General features: G+C 37.1%; 3 protein-coding genes and 1 pseudogene across 3 annotated transcripts; all 4 read left to right on the top strand.

Moving 5' to 3' along the window:
• Nucleotides 1-431: 431 nt before the first annotated feature.
• On the top strand, nt 432-16,984 carry LOC116129442 (O-glucosyltransferase rumi-like). Its single transcript, XM_031415176.1, has 7 exons — nt 432-588; nt 665-1,242; nt 1,550-1,739; nt 1,855-1,919; nt 2,165-2,375; nt 2,494-2,796; nt 16,877-16,984. Exons 1-7 carry the CDS (start codon nt 481-483, stop codon nt 16,910-16,912), a joined length of 1,491 nt encoding a protein of 496 aa, XP_031271036.1. The 5' UTR covers nt 432-480; the 3' UTR covers nt 16,913-16,984.
• On the top strand, nt 11,396-16,773 carry LOC116129482 (annotated as a pseudogene).
• A 1,415-nt stretch (nt 16,985-18,399) lies between the features above and the next one.
• Nucleotides 18,400-19,518, top strand: LOC116129462 (probable pyridoxal 5'-phosphate synthase subunit PDX1). The gene has a single exon (XM_031415201.1). The coding sequence runs from the start codon at nt 18,465-18,467 to the stop codon at nt 19,395-19,397; it is 933 nt and encodes a 310-aa protein (XP_031271061.1). The 5' UTR covers nt 18,400-18,464; the 3' UTR covers nt 19,398-19,518.
• A 3,941-nt stretch (nt 19,519-23,459) lies between these two features.
• Nucleotides 23,460-27,518, top strand: LOC116129460 (phosphoinositide phospholipase C 4-like). The gene is made up of 9 exons (XM_031415200.1): nt 23,460-24,056; nt 24,169-24,365; nt 24,995-25,130; nt 25,216-25,437; nt 25,538-25,752; nt 25,892-26,009; nt 26,760-26,912; nt 26,994-27,080; nt 27,225-27,518. The coding sequence occupies exons 1-9, from the start codon at nt 23,730-23,732 to the stop codon at nt 27,516-27,518; spliced, it is 1,749 nt and encodes a 582-aa protein (XP_031271060.1). The 5' UTR covers nt 23,460-23,729.

The following is a 27,518-nucleotide window of genomic DNA, read 5'->3' on the forward strand; positions in this document are numbered from 1 at the left end:
GTTGGTTTTTTTTAGGTAAAACAAAATAATAATTGTAGTTAATTCACTGTAATACAGTTGTGCCCGTCGCAATAGTTTTTCCCCTGAAAGGCTGAAACCTGTTAAAACCAGGTGAACAGAAAAGCCTGTCAAAGTTTTTAACGAACAAAAATGAAAGTTAGAAAGCAAACCCAAATGGGTCAAAACGAAAACAGTGCATCGTAGCTGGAGCAAATCAATCAGAAATAGTTAATTTTCACAGTGTGACACGCACACAAATGGACGATATCTTAAAAAATTACCACATTCATTCTGAGAAAATCATGCGTTGTGCCCCACCTGGAGGTCCTGGACAACCAAAGCAGAGACACCAAGACAAAATTATACCCGAAAATGTCTCTGTTAAAGAAACACAACAAAGTGCACACCATTTTTAAACAGCACCCAACTTTACATAATGCTCCAAACAAAAACCCTCTCCTCGAAAACTTTACCATCCCCATGGGCCTCCTTTCTTCCAGAAACTCTATTCGCTCTCCCTCTTATCTTCTCCCTCTCCTCGTTTTGTTATCCATCTTCTCTCTCAGTGCTGTGTTCTTCCTCTACAAGGTAAAACTAGAAGAATAGAAGGGTTTACTTCATTTTTATTTGGTATTCAGATCTACTGACGAATTGTATCAAACAGGTTGATGACTTCGCTACACGGATAAAAACTTTGGCTGGAGACAACTTAGACCCAACGCCATGGCATTTATTTCCCCCAAAAGAATTACACAAAGACACTTCACCACGCTCCCGCGCGTACAAAGTGTTACACTGTTCGTATCTCTCTTGTTCCTCGTTATCTCAATGGCAAACACCGCTCCGTTTTGACTCCTCTAAACCGGTGGAGAATTGCCCGCAATTCTTTCGTTGGATCCACCATGATCTGGAGCCGTGGGCCAAGACTGGGATAAACATGACCCACATAATGGAAGCGAAGAAATTAGCTGCTTTTAGAGTTGTGATTGTTGGTGGGAGATTGTTTGTGGATCTTTATTATGATTGTGTACAGAGCAGAGCCATGTTCACAATATGGGGATTGTTGCAGATGCTTAAAAGGTACCCTGGGATGGTGCCTGACGTTGATATCATGTTTGATTGCATGGACAAGCCTGTTATTGATAGAACGACAAATGGGCCGTTGCCTCTGCCATTGTTTCGGTATTGTACAAATCAAAGAAGTTTTGATATCCCATTTCCTGATTGGTCGTTTTGGGGTTGGTAAGTAAAGACTTTGCTATTTTTATTTATTATTGTTTTGGTTTGATTCTGGTAGTACGTTTCATGTCAAAATAATTCTTCAATGCTGCATTACATGAGCTACATGTTTTCAATTTGATTGTTGAGAACAGAATTTAAACTGGCAAATTGTAATATAGTAAATGCATTTGGGAATGGAATCAATGTGATTTAGTATTATGCTTTTACTATTATATTCACTTAGCGGGGGAACTTATATATTTACTCTTTACATTGATTGGGTATTATTGCCTGCGTGAATGATTTACCTGGATGTCATTTGGTGCAGGCCAGAGACAAATTTACGACCCTGGAGTGAGGAGTTCCCGGACATTAAAGTAGGTTCCCATGCTAAAAATTGGTCACAGAAGTTTCCCCTTGCTTACTGGAAGGGAAATCCAGATGTTGCTTCTCCTCTGCGTTTAGAGTTACTAAAATGCAATGACACTGAGCGCTGGGGAGCGCAAATTATGCGTCAGGTTTGAATTGGAACTTGGATTTCCTTCTTGTATATGTATTAGTTTCACATCTTGAAGGTAATTTCGTATACTTATACAAATTCATGTTCTGGATGCTTCTTATTGTGCAATACAGAATTGGACTGAAGAAGCAAAAGATGGATTTGAGAAGTCCAAACTATCGAACCAGTGTAAGAATCGGTGAGTGATCTTCATTTTGCATTGTCATGTTTAAATAACAAGTTTTATCAACATCAACTAAGTTGTTTCATTTTAAAGTTTTCTTGTTTTCCTCGGTTATTGAAAGTAGCTTACAGAATAGAAATTTGAAGTTGTCATTTGCTGGCCAATTGACCATTTTCTTTTGTTGGAAAAAGCCAATCTTTATGACACTCTCTCATGTTAGTATAATATTATGCATTTAACATATCATTTTCTTTATGCAGGTACAAGATCTATGCTGAAGGCTTCGCTTGGTCTGTGAGCTTGAAATATATTCTATCATGTAATTCTCTTGCTCTGATAATTGCTCCTCAGTATGAAGATTTCTTCACCCGTGGTCTCATTCCTAAGAAAAACTACTGGCCTGTCTCTCCTACTAATTTGTGCCCCTCTATTAAATTTGCCGTTGACTGGGGTAACTCAAACCCATCTGAGGTATGATTGAACTCAATTTTGTTCATCTCTGTCAACAGGAATTCAGTAGCACTAGAACAAAATCTTCTGATTTCTGTTTTTTCTTTTGTTTCTTCTCATTTTAAAAATGGATAAACAGGCTGAGACAATGGGACAAAGAGGACAAGATTTCATGGAAAGCTTAAGTATGGATCGAGTGTATGATTACATGTTTCACCTTATCGCAGAGTACTCAAAGCTGCAGGACTTGGCACCATCTCCACCATCGTCTGCTCTCGAAGTTTGTGTTGATTCGCTGCTTTGTTTGGCTGATGCTAACCAGAGGAAGTTCCTTGAAAGAACATATACCTTTCCTTCACCAACCCCACCATGCAAACTTGAGCCTTCCAATCAATCTGTCATCAAGAGTTGGATGAATGAAAAAGAGGAAGCAATCAATGAGGTCAGGAGTTCTATCCTCGACACTCACAGTCAAGAAGACATGATGAACCCCCACAAACAGCACAAAAAAAAACAGTCTTCTACTACGTTTCTACGCGTCGTATCATGTCAATAGCTCAATTTCAAATGTTGAACGCAGTGGCATGAGAGATGAGTTTGGTCTTGCCTTGTGTACTTGTACCTTCTGGTTCTTCGGTTCGTTTCTTTTCTTTTCATTTTCTTATTGAAACTCTTTCTGGGTGCTTGTTTCTACTGAGGTTTAATTTTAAATTTAATTGTTTTTTCTTTTGGTTTTGATTTCAACATCTATTACCAGCAGCTTTCATGACTTGATTCTTGGTATCTTTGGCTTGTGGATTTAAATTGGGCCTAATTACTCGCGCCTCTACGAAACTAATTCAATATTTGTTCAATCAATCAAGGTGGTTTTGAGCATTTGTCGTTCAACTCATTACATTGTGCCATGGCTGTGCTTTTAACACTTGTTTTTGCTTCATACAAGGTTGAAGAACTAGACAGCAAAATTCTGGGTCATTAATGCTATATGGGTTTCAAAACCTCCTCCCTTGGATGTTGAAATTACTGGACTGAGACTCACAATGCTTGAGTTCAAGTTGATTTGACAAGGCACATATCCAACCCACTTGCTATATTTACTGCTTTACTTATTTTTCAGTAAATTCTAGGAACTTTGCTTCGATTAATGGGTGGAACTGTATTTTCTTCTTGTTAGGAGTGGTTATACCTTAAGAGGGGTCTGATGTGTTATCTCATACAGAGTAATCTCCAAGTTCTCACCCTTATCCCTTGTAATTGCCAAAGGTAAATAATTTCTTGTCCAACAATTAGAAGTTTTGGAAATTTAATTTGTGTCTCATTCCTTTAATCAACTACCTTCTTACATGGTTGTATATCAATGGTGTCAAGATCTGTGCTTGCAACATTTTATGGCTTGCAAGAAGTTGCAGGAACAGTTTACTAATTCTTCAGTAACTAAGATATAAATAAATTAGTTTATTTTCTTTTTACCCTTTTAGAGGCATTTTATACAGTAATTAAAATAATCTACCTGTAAATCTATAGTTATGACTGGATTGTAGGACTGCTTACCATTCCGTCTTGCATGCTGTGAAATGAGGAAAAGAAAACTATTGGTGCCAAAAGAGGAATCTGTTTTCAATTTATTCTATTTTCTCTTAACGTTTTTCTAAATTTGCAGGAAGTGAAAGCCTTGAAGAGTGGATGACGACCCATCATATCCTAAACAACTTTGTCTTGGGATATTATAGATGGTAAAATTTATATGTTAAAATAGTTTTTTTTTTCACTTCATGATAGATTTATTGCTCTAACCGGATGCTTTTACTTCACAGGAAGTGGTAAGATCCAGCAAGAAATTTCTGAGTCTTCTACTTATTATATTGCTGTGGGTAACTTGAACTCTCAGGAGTGGAGGTAATTCTCAAACATTTTCATTTTATACTCTTGTAGTATGATTTTATCAACTTTTAATGATTTCATCACCTTAGCTAGACAATGAAGTCCCATTATATCGGGCTCTGCCAGTGTGACAGGGTTGTCACTTGAAACTAAAATGCACCCGCATTGCCTATTGATTTGGCTACAAAATAATCCTGTTACGTTTTTTGAACCTTGCCACTCTCGTTTGAAATATTGATAGAGAACAATGGCCAGGGAGCTGCAGCAGTAATAGGGAATTAAAATTTTGAGTTGCACTTTCCATCAGCACTCAATTGATTCTTGTGCTACCTGTAGCCTTTCCAATGAAAGTAAATGGGGTGTTTGTGATAAACATAGAGCATTTAATTTGTTGTTATAATCTTGTACTTGAGAATATATTTACAGAAATGTTGACAACTTCACATCATTAGACAATTTATTCCCATGTAAATTTGCTGTACAGGTACAATTGAATTTCACAATTAGTGCCTTCATCTATAAACGACTAAGGCTTATTACAAGTGCTCACCGGGCAGCCGTTCGTGTAGTTTAACACTTCCTTCTAGGGGCAAATGTGCTGTCTTACATCTCCAGGTCCGACACAGGTAAAAAGATAAATATTTGTTAACTTTTTGCCACTCAATGCTTTCCTATAGCTGTTCAAGGATTTTATCCACTCGATTTCCTGGTTCTCATCGTGGTCAATGTTGACCTACAATTCAAGTTCTCTATGTTTTTGTATGTGAGTTTTGGATGATTATGTTGTTTAGGGTTCCAGTGATAATGGTCTGTCAAACTCTCATATGGACCCCGATGGATCGCATATTTTGTCGGATCAGGTTATTCTTGTTTCCCTTCAACTCTTTCATGGAATCAGAAAGAAAAATGTCTCATCTTTACATTTGTTGCCTTTCAATGCGTATGTAGGGGTGATGACCATCTCATGTTGTTGGTCTTAGATTCTTTAGCCTGTGAGTCTACCAGGTGGAATGGAACAGGAATTCAAGCTGGAGAATGGGACCGGATCGGGCACCATTGCTTTCAAACAAAGATGACGATCTCTCCAGCTGGGGTTCATCTTACGATTCTGTGTCACATGATGATGAAGATTTGGATGAATGGCTAGCAGTAAATGCTCTTGAAGGACTCTGTTAAATGAAGGGGAAAACAAAGCATCCCAGGCGTCTTTGTGTGATTTGTTGTGATTCTCCAAGAGACGCTTCTTCTTCCATGTGGACACGTGCCGCCGTTTTTACATGTGGAACAGGTAAATGAATCACACAACTATTATTAAAATGTTGCATCTAGTCCTCTTACTTTACGGAAATCAGTTTTAACTTAGAAATCTAATACAAATGAACTCTGCAGGATTGCAGAAGAGGCTGGAACATGTCCCATAGTCGAAGGAGAGATGAAGAAGTGCGGAAGTATTTACAGTTTAAGCAGCCAGCCGGTTTGAGTATATTGTGCAGATGCTTTCAGTTGGTGAAGCTGTAAATTTAATGGTCCACTAACACTGTGTATTGCACCCTTAGAATTTTGTTGGTAGAGAGCTGGGATTGCAATAGGTTACATGAAAATTATTTGTTCATAAGGGTTTGAGTTAACACTAAGAAAGAATATTCAAGTAAATGGAAAACAGAAAATGACAGAACAAGAAATCACCCATGAACGACAACAGGGGAGTTCCTCTGTGTAATTTTTTTTTCTTCTTTTGTGTGGTGATTTTACATGTAACCATAGATGCATTGAAGAGTTCGGAATAAATTAAAAGTGATCTCAAATGGGTATCATGTCCCATCCGCTTCCAGTTCAAGGACTACTATATTTGCAGCAGTTATTGTTGTGGGACAGTGTTGGTTATGAAGATCATGATGTGATATTAAATAATACGATGGAGTTGGCCTAACTTTTGACCTAAAATGCTTGATTAATTGGAGGATTGTTCACTCTTATAAACCCATTAGCTTAAGCGTGCTAATTGATATGGGATTTTTAATACTTTCTCTCACAGTCAAACCCATATGATTCACTTACTTATGAATGGAGGTAGTTTGACAGTCCATACTGGTTATCACTCAACTCAAATAGGATGATTCTGATACCACTGTTATAGTTGGGTCTAACTCTTCACTCAAAATACCTATTGAATAGGAGAATTGATCACTCTTAAAAACCCATTAGCTTGAGTCTGCCTAAGTACGAGTCTCCCAACAAATACTAACATAATCAACCACCGAGTGAGACATTATTGACCTTTTTGGGGTTTGAATCTGACTTTCATGCATAATTTCCTATTTCCCATGAAAATCTTGTTTAAATTTAGCTATATAGCATTGGAATTCACATCAAACTTTAAAACAGAACAATTAGAAGGGCTTTCGTTCTACTTACTGCTGTTCACTTAACAACAAATATTTTGTATATACTATGAACGAGTCCGGCCAACTTAATATACACGTCAGCTTTTCATAGAAAAGGTTTTTTTTTTTTTTTTTTTTAATCAACACCCTGAAAGTCCCGTAGCCATCTCTGTTAACTCAGAAGCTTGAAAATTCTCTTTTGTTATTATCAAGAGTTAATCTCAGACATCAAACCTTCGAGTTGGTTTTTTTAGTTAAAACAAAATAATAATTGTAGTTAATTCACTGTAATACAGTTGTGCCGTCGCAAAAGTTTTTCTGAAAGGCTGAAACCTGTTAAAACCAGGTGAACAGAAAAGCCTGTCAAAGTTTTTAACGAACAAAAATGAAAGCTAGAAAGCAAACCCAAATGGGTCAAAACGAAAACAGTGCATCGTAGCTGGAGCAAATCAATCAGAAATAGTTAATTTTCACAGTGTGACACGCACACAAATGCACGATATCTTAAAAATTACCACATTCATTCTGAGAAATCATGCGTTGTGAATTCAAAATTACAAACTCCATTAGTTTGTAAAGGTAGATTCTCAAAAGTCAAACCAACTTACTTTAAATGTTATGAAATATAAATATAAATGTATTCACGTTACTTTTTCTACAAAAATGTTTATTAACCCTCATACTTTTTAATTTTATTTTATATTAGTCTTGGTTCCCGGTTCTGGTTCCAATCGGTTCTTTTAAACATCCCTAGTAGCCAATGCATTTACTTCAGGTATTAATTGAATAAGTTCATATTTATTAAGATAATCAAGAACAACAATTATATGTAGATATATATATGATGTTAATAGATGTATTGTTAATATGTTCAATAAATGTTTAGGTATTACCTAATGACTGTTTGAAAACCTGGCCTGGCCTAGCCACTTCTACCGGTCGAACTGGGACCTGCGACCTTCTCTGGACTAAGTCACCCCTGTCTATTGTTTAAAACCCCAAATTCACAAAGAAGCAAACCCTATAGAGGAGGGCGGCGATCGGGGAACAAACGATGGCGAGGTTGTTGGGGGGTTTTGGAGAGAAAGCATCGGTGAGTCGAAAGGTGGAGACAAAGGTGATTTTCGATGAGTGAAACTATTAGAAAAGGCAAAAGTTGGGTGGCCACAACAGCATATTGTTGTCGGCAATTGACGGGGCAAACAGGGCGAGGAGGGGGGGGGGGGAGGAGGGGGAGATGGGTTTTGGTCAGGAGGCTGAGGGGAGTGTTTTAGTGGTGAGGGGGGCGGTTGTTGACGTCGAAAAAAGGCCTGTTTGGCTTGGGTTGTTAGTTCCACGCGACAGACATGGTGGTGTTTTTTGCAAAAATTTGTTTGATTTCTGCTAGATGTTGGGCATATTTGCTAGGGAATGGCTCAAAGGATGAGTGGGATTTGCATTTGGTGTGTCGTCATCTCCAAGCAGTCAACCAACAATTTGCATTTGACCAAATCACAGGGGTATGTTTGCTAGATTTCAAACTTGTAGGAACTAATGGTAATTTCTTAGGGGTATGTTTGCTAGATTTCAAACCTCTAGACATGTTGATGTCACCGATCTGACCCGCTTGTCGGATCAATTCAACCGATCAATCTGAGACTCAACCACTTTGCCGGGTTCCACCCTAGGTCGGTTATTAAAACATTGTACCCAATAACCTTAAATTGTTTGTTAATAGTGATTGATAATTATTGTTAGTGACAAAGAAAGATGCTACTCAATTAAATTAAGGAAGTATTATTAGGTACATTACAACTTAGAATGTGTAATTAATTATTTAAGTATTCCCCAAGACCCATCGTGGAACTCCAAGATTAGTTAGTTAAGGATTTCTTCAAGGGGCTGCTTTTACAGATTAGACAAAAACAATACCCTTCTTCAAGATTTCTACAATATAATCCAAATTCTGGTAAGGGGTATATTTGTCCATTCCTTTAATATTTTGATAACATTTGTAAAGATATGTGGGAAAGTGAAAATTAAAAGACCTTCAGGCTACAACAAACGATCAGCCTTCCACATAACTACCAGTCGCGGGAAAAAATAAATTAAGAACAAGAGAAGACTGCTAGTTGAGTCTCCACCACCGCCTCTGACTCAACAATGGCTGATTCCCACCAAACTCTACATTGTCCCCAAAAAAAGAAGAAGAAAAGGAAACTCTAAAAATTTCTTTTATTTTTAAACTTTTTCATTCCTAAATTTTGTTCACCAGATTATGGAACAAGAATCATCAAATGGACATGGCCACCATAGCCATATTCAAAGTCAAAGCCAAAGCCAACATGACTCTGTCCCTTCTTCTTCTTTCTCTTCCATCGCTACTTCCAACTTCAAGAAGACCAATGTGAAAACCCCAACAACAGCAACAACAACACAACAATAGTCTTCTACTGCGTCGTATCATGTCAATAGCTCAATTTCATGTTGACGCAGTGGCATGAGAGATGATGTTTGGTCTTGCTTTGTTGTACTTGTCACCTTCTGGTTCTTCGGTTCGTTTCTTTCTTTTCATTTCTTATTGAAACTCTTCTGGGTGCTTGTTTCTACTGAGTTTAATTTATTTAGTTCTTTTGGTTTTGATTTCAACATTATTACCAGCAGCTTCCATGACTATGATTCTTGGTATCTTTGGCTCTGTGGATTTAAATTGGGCCCTAATTACTCGCGCCTCATACGAACTAATTCAATATTTGTTCAATCAATCAAGGTGGTTTGAGCATTTGTTGTTTCAACTCATTCTCATTGTGCCATGGCTGTGCTTTAACACTGTTTTTGCTTCAAACAGGTTGAAGAACTAGACCAGCAAAATTCGGGTCATTAATGCTATATGGTTTCACAAACCTCCTCCCTTGGATGTTGAAATTACCTGGACTGAGACACAATGCTGTAGTTCAAGTTGATTTGCACAAGGCACAATCTAACCACTGCTATATTTACTGCTTTTAACTTATTTTTCAGTAAATTCTAGGAACTTGCTTCGATAATGGGGTGAAACTGTATTTTCTTCTTGTTTATAGGAGTGGTTTATCTACCTTAACGAGGGGTCTGATGTGGTTATCTCATACAGAGTAATATCTCCAAGTTCCTCACTTTATCCCTTGTAATTGCAAAGGTAAATATTTCTGTCCAACAATTAGAAGCTTTGGAAATTATAATTTGCTGTCTCATTCCTTTAATCAACTACTTCTTACATGTTGTATATCAATGGTGTCAAGAATCTGTGCTTGCAACATTTATGACTTGCAAGAAGTTGCAGGAACAGTTTTAATTCTTCAGCTAACTAAGATCATAATAAATTAGTTTTTTTTTTTTTTTTACCCTTTTAGAGGCATTTTATACAGTATTAAGTAATCTACCTGTAAATCACTAATTTGACTGGAATTGTAGGACTGCTTACCATTCCGTCTTGCACGACTTGTGAAATGAGAAAAAAGAAAACTATTGGTGCCAAAAAAAGTACTGTTTTCAATTTATTCCTATTTTCTCTAACGTTTTGCCTAAATTTGCAGGAGTGAAAGCCTTGAAGAGTGGATTGACGACCATCATATCCTAATACAACTTTGTCTTGGGATATTATATAGGTAAAATTTATATGTTAAATATGTTTTTTTTTCACTTCATGATAGATTATATTGCTCTAACCTGGTGCTTTTACTTCACAGGAAGTGGTAAGATCCAGCAAGAAATTTCTGAGTCTTCTACTTATTATATTGTGTGGGTAACTGAACTCTCAGAAGTGGAGGTAATTCTCAACATTTTTCTTTTATACTCTTGTAGTATGATTTTATCAACTTTTAATGATTTCATCACCTTAGCTAGACAATTGAGCCCCATTATATCTGGGCTCTGCCAGTGTGGACGGGTTGTCCACTTGAAACTAAAATGCACCCGCATTTGCCTTTGATTTGGCTTAAATAATCCTGTTACAGTTTTTTTGAACCTTGCCATCTTCTTTTGAAATATGATAGAGAACAATGGCCAGGGAGCTGCAGCAGCAGTAATAGGGAATTAAAATTTGAGTTGCACTTTCCCATCAGCACTCAATTGATTCTTGTGCTACCTGTAGCCTTTTCCAATGAAAGTAAATGGGTTGTGTGATAAACATAGAGCATTTTAATTTGTTGTTATAATCTTGTACTTGAGACATATTTTACAGAAATGTTGACAACTTCACATCATTAGACAATTATTCCCATGTAAATTTGCCTTGTACAGGTACAATTGAATTTCACAATTAGTGCCTTCATATAAACAAATACGGCTTATTACAGTGCTCAGGGCAGCCGTTCGTGTGTTTAACACTTCCTCTTCTAGGGGCAAATGCTGCTGTCCTTACATCTCCAGGTCCGACACAGGTAAAAAGATAAATATGTTGTTAACTTTTTGCCACTTCAATGCTTTCTATAGCTTTCAAGGATTTTATCCAGATTTCCTGGTTCTCATAGTTGGTCAATGTTGACCTACAATTCAAGTTCTCTATGTTTTTGTATGTGAGTTTGGATGTATTATGTTGTTCAGGGTTCCAGTGATACTTGGTCTGTCAAACTCTCATATGGACCCCGATGGTCGCATATTTTGTCGGATCAGTTATTCTTGTTTCCCTTCAACTCATTTTCATGGAATCAGAAAGAAAATGTCTCCATCTTTACATTTTTGCCTTTCAATCGTACTTGTAGGTGTGATGACCATCCTCAGTTTTTGGTCTATTTTTAGCCGTTGAGTCTACCAGTGGAAATGGAACAGGAATTCAAGCTGGAGATATGGGACCGGATCGGGCACCATTGCTTTCAAACAAAGATGACGATCTCTCCAGCTGGGTTCATCTTACGATTCTGTGTCACATGATGATGAGATTTGGAGAATGGCTAGCAGTAAATGCTCTTGAAGGACTCTGTTAAATGAGGGAAAACAAAAGCAATCCCAGGCGTCTTTGTGTCATTTGTTGTGATTCTCCAAGAGACTGCTTCTTTTTCCAGTGGACACTGTGCCGCCTGTTTACATGTGGAACAAGGTAAATGAACCACCAACCTTATTATTAAATGTTGCATCTAGTCCTCTTACTTTACGGAAATCAGTTTAACTTAGAAATCTAATACAAATGAACTCTGCAGGATTGCAGAAGAGGCTGGAACATGTCCCATATGTCGAAGGAGATGAAGAAAGTGCGCAAGATATTTACAGTTTAAGCAGCCAGCCGGTTTGAGTAATTGTGCAGATGCTTTCAGTTGGTGAAAGCTGTAAATTTAATGGTCACTAACACTGTGTATTGCACCCTTAGAATTTTGTTGGTAGAGAGCTGTGATTGCAATAGGTTACATGAAAATTATTTGTTCATAAGGGTTTGAGTTAACCACTAAGAAGAATATTCAAACGTAAATGGAAAACAGAAAATGACAGAACAAGAAATCACCCATGAACCGAAACAGGGGAGTTCCTCTGTGTACATTTTTTTTCTTCTTTTGTGGTGATTTTACATGGAACCATAGATGCATTGAAGAGTTCGAATAAATTAAAAGTGATCTCAAATGGTATCATGTCCCATCCGCTTCCAGTTCAAGGACTACTATATTCTGCAGCAGTTATTGTTTGTGGACGTTTGTGGTTATGAAGATCATGATGTGATATAAATAATACTGATGGAGTGGCCTAACTTTTCACCTAAAATAACAAAGTAGAGAATTGTCACTCTTATAAACCCATTGCTTAAGCGTGCTTATGATATATGATTTTATACTTTCTCTCAGTCAAACCCATATGATTCACTTACTATGAAATGGAGTAGTTTGACAGCCATGGTTGGTCAATCACTCAGCTCAAATGGGCTGTTCTGATACATTGTTAGAGTTGGGTCTAACTCTTCGCTCAAATGCCTTATTGAGTAGGAAGATTGACACTCTTATAAAATCATTGCTTGAGTGCTAGTTGATTACGAGATTCTCCAAAAAATACTAAACTAATCAACAGTTAGAACACTATGACTTTTTTGGGGTTGAATCTGACTTTCATGCATAATTTCCTATTTCCCATGAAAATCTTGTAAATTTAGCTATATAGCATTGGAATTCACACATCAAACTTTAACAACAGAAAATTTAGGGTACGTTTGGTTTATTATTTTAGATAGGATTTTGGGGATAGTATTGGGTTGTGGATAGGGGAGTATTATGAGATAAACTTTAAAAAATTATGAAAAAGCCTTAGATTACTAATTTAATTAAAGACCCTAATATATAAAATAACAAAAACACCCCCATCACTTGCAGTGCCAGATTCCGGCATCACCGTCGGAATCTGACCGGAAATTTTCGTTACGACATAGACCGGTCAGATCTGTACCAAAAGCGTCGTTATGGCCTTTTCCGGTCAGATCCATCACGGATTTGACGGAAAAGGCCAAATCTATGAACTGTTGTGTGCTGCGACGGCAGGAAAAGGCGGCTGAAACGACGGCCGACGGCCAAAGATATGGCCGTCGTGACAGTCAACGATGGCCATTTCTTTGGCCGTTGTTGACTGCAGATCTGGCTTTTTCGGCTAGATCCAGTTGGATCTAGCCGAAAAAGGCCAGATCTGGCCATTACCGGCTATTTCCGGTGACTGTGTGACTATTGTGAGATTTTGGCTATCACCAGTGATGGTTGCCAGAATCTGGCAGGTATTGGTCGGGGGGGGTGTTTTTGTTAGTTTTTAAACTTTTTTTGGGGTATTTAATGAAATTAATATCTATAAGGTCTCAATATATTAAAAAACTAGAGTAATATTTTGAAAAAAAACGTGCCAAACATATTTAAAAAATAGGGTTAAAAATATAGATAAAAATAATAAGCCAAACGCACCCTTAGAATGACCTTTCGTTCTACTTAGAGGGTGTTGTCTGAGCTTATGAAAATTAGCATAAGCAACAATTGCTTATAAGCTAAAATTAACTTATAAGCATTGAAATTTTAAGCAATTACGTGTTTGGGTAAAGTACTATAAGTGACTGATAAGTAATGACTGTTTGGTAAAATGTGGCTCACAAGTACATTTATTATAAAATTACTAAAAAAGGTAAACATTAAACAATAGTATACTAGAAATTTTAAAATTAAATAAGGATAATGTGGTAATATACTTGGTCAAACTAGCTTATAAGCAAAGTGCTTATAAGCAAAAAAAAAAAAAAGTAACTCCCCCAACTATATTTTTTTGTAGTTTTAAGCTTAAAAAAATTAAAACAAATAAGTCAGCTTAATTTTAGAACTTATAAGCAAGTTTAACCAGCTCATAAGCTTAGACAAATGCTTCTTTAATCTGTTCACTTAACAACAAATATTTTGTATACTACTATGAACGAGTCCGGCCCACTTAGTAACACGTCAGCTTTTCATAGAAAAAGGTTTTTTTTTTTTTTTTTTTTTTTTAATCAACACCCTGAAAGTCTCCCGTAGCCATCTCTGGTAAATCAGAAGCTTCAAAAATCTTTTGTTATTTTATCAAGAGTTAATTCCTTAGACATCAAACCTCCGAGTTGGTTTTTTTTAGGTAAAACAAAATAATAATTGTAGTTAATTCACTGTAATCCTTGTGCCCGTCGCAATAGTTTTTCCCTGAAAGGCTGAAACCTGTTAAAACCAGGTGAACAGAAAAGCCTGTCAAAGTTTTAACGAACAAAAATGAAAGTAGAAAGCAAACCCAAATGGGTCAAAACGAAAACAGTGCATCGTAGCTGGAGCAAATCAATCAGAAATAGTTAATTTTCACAGTGTGACACGCACACAAATGGACGATATCTTAAAAAATACCACATTCATTCTGAGAAAATCATGCGTTGTGCCCCACCTGGAGGTCCTGGACAACCAAAGCAGAGACACCAAGACAAAAATATACCCGAAAATGTCTCTGTTAAAGAAACACAACAAAGTGCACACCATTTTTAAACAGCACCCAACTTTACATAATGCTCCAAACAAAAACCCTCGCCTCGAAAACTTTACCATCCCCATGGGCCTCCTTTCTTCCAGAAACTCTATTCGCTCTCCTCTTATCTTCTCCCTCTCCTCGTTTTGTTATCCATCTTCTCTCTCAGTGCTGTGTTCTTCCTCTACAAGGTAAAACTAGAAGAATAGAAGGGTTTACTTCATTTTATTTGGTATTCAGATCTACTGACGAATTGTATCAAACAGGTTGATGACTTCGCTACACGGATAAAAACTTTGGCTGGAGACAACTTAGACCAACACCATGGCATTTATTTCCCCCAAAGAATTACACAGAGACACTTCACCACGCTCCCGCGCGTACAAAGTGTTACACTGTTCGTATCTCTCTTGTTCCTCGTTATCTCAATGGCAAACACCGCTCCGTTTGACTCCTCTAAACGGTGGAGAATTGCCCGCAATTCTTTCGTTGGATCCACATGATCTGGAGCCGTGGGCCAAGACCGGGATAAACATGACCACACTAATGGAAGCGAAGAAATTAGCTGCTTTTAGAGTAGTGATTGTTGGTGGGAGATTGTTTGTGGATCTTTATTATGATTGTGTACAGAGCAGAGCCATGTTCACAATATGGGGATTGTTGCAGATGCTTAAAAGGTACCCTGGATGGTGCCTGACGTTGATATCATGTTTGATTGCATGGACAAGCCTGTTATTGATAGAACGACAAATGGGCCGTTGCCTCTGCCATTGTTTCGGTATTGTACAAATCAAAGAAGTTTTGATATCCCATTTCCTGATTGGTCGTTTTGGGGTTGGTAAGTAAAGACTTTGCTATTATTATTTATATGTTTTGGTTGATTCTGGTAGTACGTTTCATGTCAAAATAATCTTCAATGCTGCATTACATGAGCTACCTGTTTTCAATTTGATTGTTGAGAACAGAATTTAAACTGGCAAATTGTAATATAGTAAATGCATTTGGGAATGGAATCAATGTGATTTAGTATTATGCTTTTATTATATATTCACTTAAGGGGGAACTTATATATTTACTCTTTACATTGATTGGGTATTATTGCTGCGTGAATGATTTACTGGATGTCATTTGGTGCGGCCAGAGACAAATTTACGACCCTGGAGTGAGGAGTTCCCGGACATTAAAGTAGGTTCCCATGCTAAAAATTGGTCACAGAAGTTTCCCCTTGCTTACTGGAAGGGAAATCCAGATGTTGCTTCTCCTCTGCGTGTAGAGTTACTAAAATGCAATGACACTGAGCGCTGGGGAGCGCAAATTATGCGTCAGGTTTGAATTGGAACTTGGATTTCCTTCTTGTATATGTATTAGTTTCACATCTTGAAGGTAATTTCGTATACTTATACAAATTCATGTTCTGGATGCTTCTTATTGTGCAATACAGAATTGGACTGAAGAAGCAAAAGATGGATTTGAGAAGTCCAAACATCGAACCAGTGTAAGAATCGGTGAGTGATCTTCATTTTGCATTGTTTCATTTTAAAGTTTCTTTTTTTCCTTGTTATTGAAAGTAGCTACAGAATAGAAATTTGAAGTTATCATTGCTGGCCAATTGACCATTTTCTTTTGTTGGAAAGCCAATCTTTAGACACTCTCTCATGTTAGTAATATTATGCATTTAACATATCATTTTCTTTATGCAGGTACAAGATCTATGCTGAAGGCTTCGCTTGGCTGTGAGCTTGAAATATATTCTATCATGTAATTCTCTTGCTCTGATAATGCTCCTCAGTATGAAGATTTCTTCACCCGTGGTCTCATTCCTAAGAAAAACTACTGGCCTGTCTCTCCACTAAATTGTGCCCCTCTATTAAATTTGCCGTGACTGGGGTAACTCAAACCCATCTGAGGTATGATTGAACTCAATTTGTTCATCTCTGTCAACAGGAATTCAGTAGCACCAGAACAAAATCTTCTGATTTCGTTTTTTCTTGTGTTCTTCTCATTTTAAAAATGGATAAAAAGGCTGAGACAATGGGACAAAGGGGACAAGATTTCATGGAAGCTTAAGTATGGATCGAGTGTATGATTACATGTTTCACTTATCGCAGAGTACTCAAAGCTGCAGGACTTGGCGCCATCTCCACCTCGTCGCCTCTGAAGTTTGTGGTGATTCGCTGCTTGTTTGGCTGATGCTAACCAGAGGAATTCCTTGAAAGAACATATACCTTTCCTTCACCAACCCCACCATGCAAACTTGAGCCTCCAATCAATCGTCATCAAGAGTTGGATGAATGAAAAAGAGGAAGCAAACATGAGGTCAGGAATATGGAAGCTCAGAAAAATCCAGTGTAGAATCCATTATAAGCAGACATTGCTGCTGTAAAAATATATATATATATATATATTATATACATTGAATCATTTGTAGAGATAGAATTGATGTAGATGGTGTATAATAGGAAAATATGATTTTTGAGGTGCTGTATTGTTTTCAGTTCAGGATTTATATGCTGTTATACCGTAACCTTCATTGAATCGAATCTTCAATAGTGGTTAAAAATGTTGCCTTTTTCATCTAGAATTCATCCTTCCCAACTTTTTTTTTTTTTTACACTATCTATTGAATGGGGAAAGACAAAGAGCTTATTTAAATGTGTTAATTATATAAAATATTAGTGAATCTCAATTGTTTAAAGTTTATCAATCCAAAGGCTCAAAATTGTATCATAATTTGTGTTTAGAAAGTAATATCCTTATAAATAATAGGGGTGTGCAAAAGAACCGGCCAGAATTGACGGGTACTCGAGGTTTCGATTCCAGTTCCTACCCGAAACTAGCCCCCACATGATAGGTTTCGATTCTAAAAATCAGGAACCGGGAATTGAAATCGAAATTGGGATCGAAATCGAGATCCGGGTATCTAGGTAGGAACCAAGACTGAATTATAATTTTTTATAAATTGTTGGGGGTGCATTGTGATTTTTACAGTATTTGTCATTTTTTTTTTTAAATTGGGGGGTAATTTAAACTAACCCAATTACCTGGAACCTCTGTTTTAAAAATCGGATCGAACTGGTCTGACCAGGACCCGACAGCTTCTCCGGTCTGATTCAGGTCTTAGGGGGGTTTTTTATAATATTTTAAAATTATAAGGGTTAACTTGTAATTTTATAAGGGTGTTTTGGAGATATGTCAAAAGTTTAGAGATTAATTAGTAATTTTTTGGGGTATTTTAGAAATAAATAAAAATTTTAGGGACTAACAAACTTTTTTAGGAGAGTTTTTGTAATATGTTAAAATTTGAGGGATTAATATGTAATTTTTTAAAAATAAAATTGTCGCTGGCGTTATCGATCCAATCGAGCGGTCCAACCAGTTGGATCGATTGGCCCATGACCCGAACAATAAACGGGTTGCCCTCCGGTCTAGGTTTTAAAACAATGCTTGGAACTAGAACTTCAGGTTCCGGTTTTTAGCTTCTAAGAATCGAGACCGGCTGGTTGTGGTTTAGATTCCTTTGATTTGGGTGGTTTCGGAAACCTCCCACCCCTAATAAATAGGATAATTATTAACCATGGTTAAACTAATGACGATGACACCATCACGCATGCAAATAAACATGATAAAACGAGAGTGAATTAATTTAAAATAATTAGGCAACTTATTAAGCACAAAATAATAATATTTACTGATAATTAACCTTAATTAAGTAACAAAATTAACTCACTAACCAAACAAAAACAATTATGATTATAAATAAAATTACTATCTCCAAGCCACACACGTGCCCCTCCTTCACCGTTTCTCCACAAAACGAATCCCAATCTGCTAATATAAATACTCTCTCCACTCTCTGTCGTCACCTCCCTCTCTTATATCTTCTCTCTAAGATCTCTCCCAAAAAATGGCTGACACTGGAGTTGTCACCGTCTACGGTAACGGCGCCATCTATGAAACAACTAAAAAGTCTCCCTTTTCCGTCAAGGTGGGCCTGGCCCAAATGCTGCGTGGCGGCGTTATTATGGACGTCGTCACCCCTGAACAGGCCCGTATCGCTGAAGAAGCCGGCGCCTGTGCCGTCATGGCCCTCGAGCGCGTTCCAGCTGATATCCGTGCTCAGGGAGGCGTGGCCCGGATGTCGGACCCACAACTCATTAAGCAAATCAAAAACAGTGTCACCATCCCTGTCATGGCCAAGGCGCGTATCGGCCACTTCGTTGAAGCGCAGATTCTGGAAGCCATCGGAGTTGACTACGTTGACGAAAGCGAAGTTTTGACTCCGGCTGATGAAGATAACCACATCAACAAACATAATTTCAGGGTTCCGTTTGTGTGCGGGTGCCGAAATTTGGGGGAGTCGTTGCGGCGGATCCGCGAGGGCGCGGCCATGATTCGGACGAAGGGAGAGGCGGGGACAGGGAACATCGTGGAGGCGGTGAGACACGTGAGGTCGGTGATGGGCGAAATCAGGGTTTTACGGAACATGGACGATGACGAGGTGTTTACGTTCGCCAAACAAATCGCAGCACCGTACGATTTGGTGATGCAGACGAAGCAGCTGGGGCGGCTGCCGGTGGTGCAATTCGCTGCGGGGGGAGTGGCGACGCCTGCGGATGCAGCGTTGATGATGCAGTTAGGGTGCGACGGAGTGTTTGTCGGGTCGGGTGTGTTTAAGAGCGGGGACCCCGTTAGGAGAGCTAGAGCAATTGTGCAAGCAGTTACAAATTACAGTGACCCGGATATTTTGGCAGACGTGAGCTGTGGACTGGGTGAGGCTATGGTTGGTATCAATTTGAATGACGGTAAGGTTGAGAGGTATGCTAATCGCTCTGAGTGAAGCTTCAAAGGGAAGTTTTTTGGAGTTGTTTTGTTTTGTTTGCTTTAGATAAACCTAAGTTTTGCACTTTATTAATTGAGTTATTTCTTCCTTTCAATAATAATATGATGGTGGTTTGATAGCTGATGAATTGTTTCCTTGTTATAAGAACAATACACACACAGCTGCTCTTTGTTATCAGTAGAGAAGATAGTCTCCGAATGAAAATACATGCATAAAAATTTTAGTTTTTGGTAAACTTCTTCAGATCTATTGTCTAGTTTTTGCTTCTTCATCAAATGGATTTGGCTATTTTTTGTTTGTCGTGTCATTCCTGTTTCGTATATTCTGCTGATAGCTATTTTGGTGCCATGGACTTGCCTGGTAACCATCCAAATGGATGCTGATAATTTGGTCATAACCAGAGCTTAAGTCAAGCTTGGGCTGGTCCTACTTTGGCCCAAAGAGTCACTTGGCATAGTACAGTATCTATGTGAGGCATATCCGCATATGCGATAGTTAATGCTGTCAGGTATATTGTTTTATATGTTTAAGCTCATCTGGGTAAGGTTTGTCCCTTCCTGATTAGGGTTTAGGTTTACGTCCCTCTTTAAATAATTGTTGAGGCGGGCAGGATTATATGGCTTGATAAGTTGGAATGACAATATGACTCAATTTATTATGTGATTGAGTGTATATTTTAATGTTTATTCAGCAGAATGACATTCACCCCAAAATGAATAGGTAACGAGGCCTAACTTCCATCTGCCTTCATGTTTGATGATAAAAAGGATCCCCTGTTTCTGCCTAAAAATCAGCCACATATTAAATCACATCACAAATTCTTGAATGGACTGTTGAGATGAGAGGATACTAGGCAAATAGAGTAGGCATGCTTCATACAAGATTTTTTTTTTTTTTTTTTGTTTTTTTAGTGTTAAACTGTTAATCTCAACAACTACCCAGAAAACCATTTAAAGTAGAAAGCTAATAAACATTTCTGATAATTTTATTATAATATAATTTCAGTGAATTGTCTNCAGGTATATTGTTTTATATGTTTAAGCTCATCTGGGTTAGGTTTGTCCCTTCCTGATTAGGGTTTAGGTTAGGTTTACGTCTGTCTTTAAATAATTGTTGAGGCGGGCAGGATTATATGGCTTTATAAGTTGGAATGACAATATGACTTTATTTATTATGTGGTTGAATGTATATTTTAATGTTTATTCAGCAGAATGACATTCACCGCAAAATGAATAGGTAACGAGGCCTAACTTCCATCTGCTTTCATGTTTGATGATAAAAAGGATCCCCTGTTTCTGCCTAAAAATCAGCCACATATTAAATCACATCACAAATTCTTGAATGGACTGTTGAGATGAGAGGATACTAGGCAAATAGAGTAGGCATGCTTCATACAAGATTTTTTTTTTTTTTTTTGTTTTTTTAGTGTTAAACTGTTAATCTCAACAACTACCCAGAAAACCATTTAAAGTAGAAAGCTAATAAACATTTCTGATAATTTTATTATAATATAATTTCAGTGAATTGTCTTCTTCATTGCCTCTAAAACCCACCCTGTCATAGCTTCATATATTTTTTTGTGTTCTGACGAACCAGCAATGTCGAAATGGAATCCAGACGGACCATACCCACGTGGAACTAAAACCAACCCCATTCATTTGGAACCCATACTTTTTTTTTTGGTCTTTTGATCGGGAGTGTTTGTTTTGGTTAGTTTATACGTATTTCAATTAATCTTTAAGACTTTGAAGTTAACTATTTGATAAATCTCGATTCTCGAGGCTTTAAAATTAAGAGTCTGGTAAACTCTTTAGTAGTCATCTTTATTAGTAATCGAGTAAAATTGAATTCAAAATCTATTGAATAATATATTTAAGAGTTTCTATCTCACCTATTCACGAGTGTAGGTGCGTTTGTTTTAACATTTTAAATAGTATTTTTGAAAAAATAAGAGTTGAGGGGTTATTACAAGGTATGATTTAAAAATTGATAAAAACATCCTCCTAGGTTTGTTAATTTACTAAAGACCCTTGTAATAAAACATTAAAAATTAACAAAAATATCTTTACTCACCTATTAAATATCGACAGTTGGTCACTACCGTCGGAGGGTGACTAGAGTTGTCGTATTGGTGCACGACTAGTTGGATCTGACCGTTCATACATCGATATGGTATTTTCTAGTCAGATTTACTATGGATTTGGTCGAAAAAGGTCAGATCTTTGGTTGTAGGGATCTGGCTGGAAAAGGTTAGATCGACGTATTTTCAGTTAGATCCAGTTGACAGTGCGTTATTATATCAGATTTCGACTATCTTTCAACGGTGGTAGCTGTAATCTGGCAAATGTAAGTGGATAAGATTGTTTTTATCAATTTTTAATTTTTTTGGGTGTTTAATTAAATTAACAGATTTAGAGGGTTTAAAAATACTTAAATATAATATAATAGTATTTTTAGAATAGAAAATAAACGTGTATTTTAGAAATTATTTTAGAAATGAGATGAATAGGATATGAGTAAAACAAGGAAACAAACGCACCAGACTTTTTCTTATATTATTTTTGTTCTTTTGCTCTTCTGTCTTTTGTTATTGAATTCATTCTTTAATAAATAGTGGAGAAGACACTCCATTTTTCCGTTAATAAATTCGGATTGACAGTTCAACACCCACTTTGCTTTTTACCAAGAGACATTTATGGTCTTTCTATATTAATATCTTACCACTTACCCCACGTGTAAATCATGCCCTTTTACTGCCTTCGATCAAGATCACCACCGCTCATCACATCTCTCAGTCTAATCTAACAACACGGTAAGATGAAGAGTAGTTAAAAAGTTCCATAAGCACTAACTTTAAAAGAATAGAAATGAACGTTGTCTAATTCTTTCTTTTATCTTTTAATAATAATATGATTACTGAATATGGCACATGGAAATCGTGATGGCTATTGCTAATCCTAGGATTCCTTCTCTTTATCCCCAAGTTAAAAGAGTTTACGCAAGGATTAGTAATAAAAATTGACCTAATTATTAATTATAATTGTTTATAGGTTAATTATCATATATTGATGTGAAAAATTACGTAAACCAGAAATATGGGATTGACGGTATTAGAATCACATAAAATGAATGCATAATCTTGATGGATCAGTCATAGAGTTAATACGACGGTGAATATACAATAATGATTATTAACGACAAAGAACAATAAATATTTTTTAAAGTAATTCGGTTGCTTATAATCAAAACCTAAGTTCATTGTTATGCTATTGAGCATATTGATGAGTTAAGTTACAAAGAGTTATTCTCAACGAGTTTTCCCTTTTGAGTTTCCTCTTTTCGCAGTCTCTCTCCCTCTGGTGCTTCTTATAAAATAGATTATAAATGAGTTTATATAGTACCCGTTAACTCGATTGAATTGAAAATAAACTCAAACTGGAAAAAGTGAGATCTTCAGCTTTGATCGTGGAGTCTATATCGCAAAATACCTACAAGCCAAAATAAGAATTATCCTTTTCAGATTTGCAGCATAACATAGTATAATTTTTCTACTAAACTAAACTCTTTTTTTTTGTTGGGTGTTCGGATATGTCCAAATCAGCTTACGTGCATTTAAACTAGTCCCTGAATCCTGAAATTAACGATTAAGCGAACTTCTAATGACTATCTCTTATTAGTGGTCCCGGATACTAAACTAAAACTCTCTTATTATTTCAAATTGTATCGAAATGTTACAGGAATCTTAGCTAGATTCACCTGCATCCAGCAGTATGACAACAAATTATAAAGCAGCCCCACCTCACCCACAAATACAATCTCAACATGTTCGGAGTTCACACTGCACAACGTGATTCACGTTGAATACAAAATTTTTCCTTAAATAAATGAATATATGAACGTAATTTAATGCAAACAAGATCAATCATCATCAATGTCAACTACTACACTACACTATGACTGATGATGTTGCTACGCTGTACACACAACAGAAACAGAGCACCTCCACATTTATAATATTCTTATATTAGTATTATTAATAGTTTAACCATTGATTGATCCACTAACAAAACAAAGCGACTTCGCTTTTATCATTCAGGCCTTGTGATTGTAAATGTGTTGTAAACGAAAAGAATCCGCGTACCAACCGACGCCGGGCGGGAAGATGAAGCGTTGAATAGAAGCTGAAACATTCAACACACAACTCTTCATATAAGTCACTTCATAACTCTTTTTTTCAGGGGAAGCCATTTTCTTTTTCTTTTTCTTTTTATTTAAGCTCTGTTTCAGAGGTTTTGTGAGTGAGTGAGAGAGAGAGAGAGAGGGAGAGAGATGGGGAGTTACAGAATGTGCATGTGCTTTACCAGAAAGTTTCGGATCACTGAGGCGGAGCCGCCGATCGATGTTAAAGAGGCTTTTGCTAAGTATGCAGAACGGGGAACCCACATGACGGCGGAGCAGCTGCAGCGGTTCTTGGTGGAAGTTCAAGGTGATGGCAAAGGTGATGGTGGCGCGTGTGTTGCAGATGCTGAGAAATTGTTGGAGCAGGTTTTGAAGTCAAGGCATCATATTGCTAAGTTTACCAGACATACTCTTACTCTTGATGATTTTCACCATTACTTGTTCAACCCAGATCTTAATCGCCCCATCAATGATAAGGTATTGTGCTCTGTTTGGTTGCTGAGAAAAATGAAGGAATTTTGCGATGGGGTGCTGTTATTCTTTCTTTATTTGTTAATAATGGGAGCGCTGTTGTTTATGATATGATCAGGTCCATCATGATATGAAAGCTCCATTGTCGAATTATTTTATATACACAGGACACAATTCATATTTAACTGGGAATCAACTGAGCAGTGATTGTAGCGATAGGCCAATTATTAAGGCACTGCAGAGAGGTGTAAGAGCTGTAGAGCTTGACATTTGGCCTAATTCTACTAAAGATGATGTAAATGTTCTTCATGGAAGGTATGTAAACAACAACGTATTTAGATTGAGGCATAGATTTGTTCTGGAAATGATTCAATTTTTGTTTTAAGTTAAAGAGTTTATTGTCTTCCAAAGGGGTAGGTTTTTGCTATCTGAAAATCGGTCTTAGTATGGGACACTTTCATGGTGGGATTTTATAGATTTGTAGTTGAACCCTGTTTCTAGTAACAGTAAAAAATCTTATAATTAGGATATTGAATTATACCTAAAAGAAGCATCATAGAGTCCCCTGCTTCAATCAAGCCTCGTATTTAAACGCTGCTCTGTTTCTTTAGCCACTGGGAATCTTTATTTTGATTAAGATTGGAATGACTCTTATGTGTCACATAAGGAAGCTGACACCGGTATAATTTAGTTCTGAATCACAGAGGAAGATTGCATTTATTTAGCAAAGATATCAAGTTCTGCTGATTTCTCTGGCTGTTTAATGTTAGCTGTATGCGCTATTCAATGAAATAGCTTGATATAGATGTGTTGTCATAAAAACCTTATCAACATTTTTCTCTTTCGACTTCATAGACAGGATTCTTAAATAGGCTTTTATCATTTTTCCTTGATAGAAAAAGTCCTTCCCTAATCTCACTTGGAAGTTTTGTTGCCAAATTTAGGACCTTGACGACCCCTGTGGAACTGCTTAAATGCTTGAGATCCATTAAAGAGAATGCTTTTTCTGCATCTCCGTATCCTGTTATAATTACTCTTGAAGACCACCTGACACCAGATCTTCAGGCTAAAGTAGCTAAGGTAACATCAATGTTTTTTTGTTTGCATGTTTTGACTTACATTGTTAGCCGGAATATTTTATGATCAACTATAATTTTGTTTGTAGATGATCACTGACACATTTGGAGACATGCTGTTTTGTCCGCAATGTGAATGTTTGCAAGAATTCCCTTCACCAGATGACTTGAAGTATAAGATTATAATATCAACAAAACCTCCAAAAGAGTACCTTAAAGCTAAAAGTAAGGATACGAAAAATAACTCTGATGAAGATGAATGGGGCAAGGAGCCATCAGACCTTACAGCTGACCAAGAAGATGAAGACAAGGTGCTGTGAAACAGAATCTCATTTTGACCTTCAAACCAGTTTCCTTAGCATATGTACCATTTTTATGTGTTCACTTAATTTGTTGAGCTATTATTTACAGAGTGATAGTGATTCAAGTGAATATAATGATGTCGATGACCAAGAGTGCCCTTCGGAAGCATCTGACTACAGGCGCCTAATTGCCATTCATGCTAGAAAACCCAAGGGTGGATTAAAGGAGGCACTCAAAGTTGAAGCTAATAAAGTTAGACGCCTTAGTTTGAGTGAACAATCACTTGAAAAGGCGACTGAATCTCATGGAACAGATGTTGTGAGGTATTTATGACTATTAAGTTTTTAGTTTAAGATGCCTGAGATAAGGTTTTATATGGGAATGTAGGTTTTTTGTTTCTTTTCCAAGTTGTTTAAAATTTTCCAATGGACCTTACGTGACGCTTGAAATTATCATCTGTAGATTTACCCAGAAGAACGTTTTAAGGATATATCCTAAGGGTACACGGTTCAACTCCTCCAATTACAAGCCACTAGTTGGTTGGATGCATGGAGCTCAAATGGTTGCATTTAACATGCAGGTTTGGGTTCTGTATTCCTTTCTCAGTTGCTCAAACATAAGTTATAGATGCTGTGCTGTGGATATTATGCACATATTTTTCTGTTTAATTGATTATGATTCTTAAACTTAGTCTTCTTTTCTACTTTGCTGAAAAAAGTTCCTTCTTTACAATCATTTAAAGGGAAAAATTACATTGTTTGATTGGTTACATTTCGACTTGCCATTGATTTTAAGTGATAATCTTCTGAGATAACTTGGATTTGTAAAATGATGCTGGAGCCATCTGTAATTGAGTGCCTCTATTATGAAGAGTTCTTTCAATTCCTCATTTGTGGAATCTGATAGAGAAGTACATTACTTTGTCTGGTTATCAGAACTACCCTCCAGTTATGCTCTTGCTACAAGGATCGTGTCAAGTTGCTTTCTCAGACCAGAAGTTTGTCTTTATAAAAGTTTCAGACATATTTTACATGAAAAAATAAGAAAATAACAAATATAGAAACTTAATGTAAAGAGGGTGGCTAATCAATTTCTGAAGCAAGCAATCCACTTGGTAAAGTAGCCCAATGAACTCATTTTACATTTGTGAAATCGAGGTAGGAGGATGATGGGAAGGGAGGAATGAGAAATAATTAGTTCCTTCAAATTTCTAAAACAATTTGAGTGAACAATATGTTGAGTCTATGTCAATATTTCATATGTTAGTTTATAGTTTGTTTAGTTTGATTTAGAGTGTTCCAATACTAACACTGCTGTGGTATAATGTCAGGGATATGGTAGGGCTCTCTGGTTGATGCATGGAATGTTCAGATCTAACGGAGGGTGTGGTTATGTCAAGAAGCCTGATTTTCTAATGAATGTTGGTCCAAATGATCGAGTGTTCGATCCCAGGGAAAAATTGCCAGCGAAAAAGACTTTGAGGGTCGGTAATCAGTATGATGTTAAATTAAAGCTACAAGCTGCATATACTTCCCCTTCTCTGACCGCCTTTTCATGTTTGCAGGTGAAAGTTTACATGGGAGATGGATGGCATTTGGATTTTAAACAAACACACTTTGATCTATACTCACCCCCTGATTTCTATTGCAGGGTAAGCTGTGAATTGATACTATATTAACATAAAGATTAGTGCCTGCTGATAATTTTTAATTTTTTTTTTCCCTTAATTTCAACCTTCTGCACGTAATGTCCAAACCTTCAATACGTGTTTTTTTCCTGTCTATCTGTAATGCAGGTTGGCATAGCTGGGGTGCGAGCGGATCAGATAATGAAGAAAACGAAGACAAAGGAGGACAACTGGACACCTGTTTGGGGAGAAGAATTCAAATTTCCATTGACTGTTCCTGAACTTGCTCTGCTTCGAGTTGAAGTCCACGAGTACGACATGTCTGAGAAGGATGACTTTGCCGGCCAAACTTGTTTGCCAGTCTCTGAGTTGAAGACAGGGATCCGTGCTGTTCCCCTCTTTGATCGCAAAGGAGAAAAGCTGAGATCAGTAAGGCTTCTGATGCGCTTCGATTTTGTTTGA

This window comes from Pistacia vera, unplaced genomic scaffold (genome assembly GCF_008641045.1).
Source record: "Pistacia vera cultivar Batoury unplaced genomic scaffold, PisVer_v2 Contig212, whole genome shotgun sequence".
In the NCBI taxonomy this organism is placed as follows: Eukaryota; Viridiplantae; Streptophyta; class Magnoliopsida; order Sapindales; family Anacardiaceae; genus Pistacia; species Pistacia vera.

Excerpts from the sequence above, each read along its gene's own strand:
- LOC116129442 (XM_031415176.1), top strand. The coding sequence starts at position 481 with ATGGGCCTCCTTTCTTCCAGAAACTCTATTCGCTCTCCCTCTTATCTT. Across the intron at positions 589-664 it reads CTGTGTTCTTCCTCTACAAG|GTTGATGACTTCGCTACACG; the intron begins GTAAAACTAGAA and ends TGTATCAAACAG. Across the intron at positions 1,920-2,164 it reads TCGAACCAGTGTAAGAATCG|GTACAAGATCTATGCTGAAG; the intron begins GTGAGTGATCTT and ends TTCTTTATGCAG.
- LOC116129462 (XM_031415201.1), top strand. The coding sequence starts at position 18,465 with ATGGCTGACACTGGAGTTGTCACCGTCTACGGTAACGGCGCCATCTAT.
- LOC116129460 (XM_031415200.1), top strand. The coding sequence starts at position 23,730 with ATGGGGAGTTACAGAATGTGCATGTGCTTTACCAGAAAGTTTCGGATC. Across the intron at positions 24,057-24,168 it reads ATCGCCCCATCAATGATAAG|GTCCATCATGATATGAAAGC; the intron begins GTATTGTGCTCT and ends TGATATGATCAG. Across the intron at positions 24,366-24,994 it reads GTAAATGTTCTTCATGGAAG|GACCTTGACGACCCCTGTGG; the intron begins GTATGTAAACAA and ends TGCCAAATTTAG.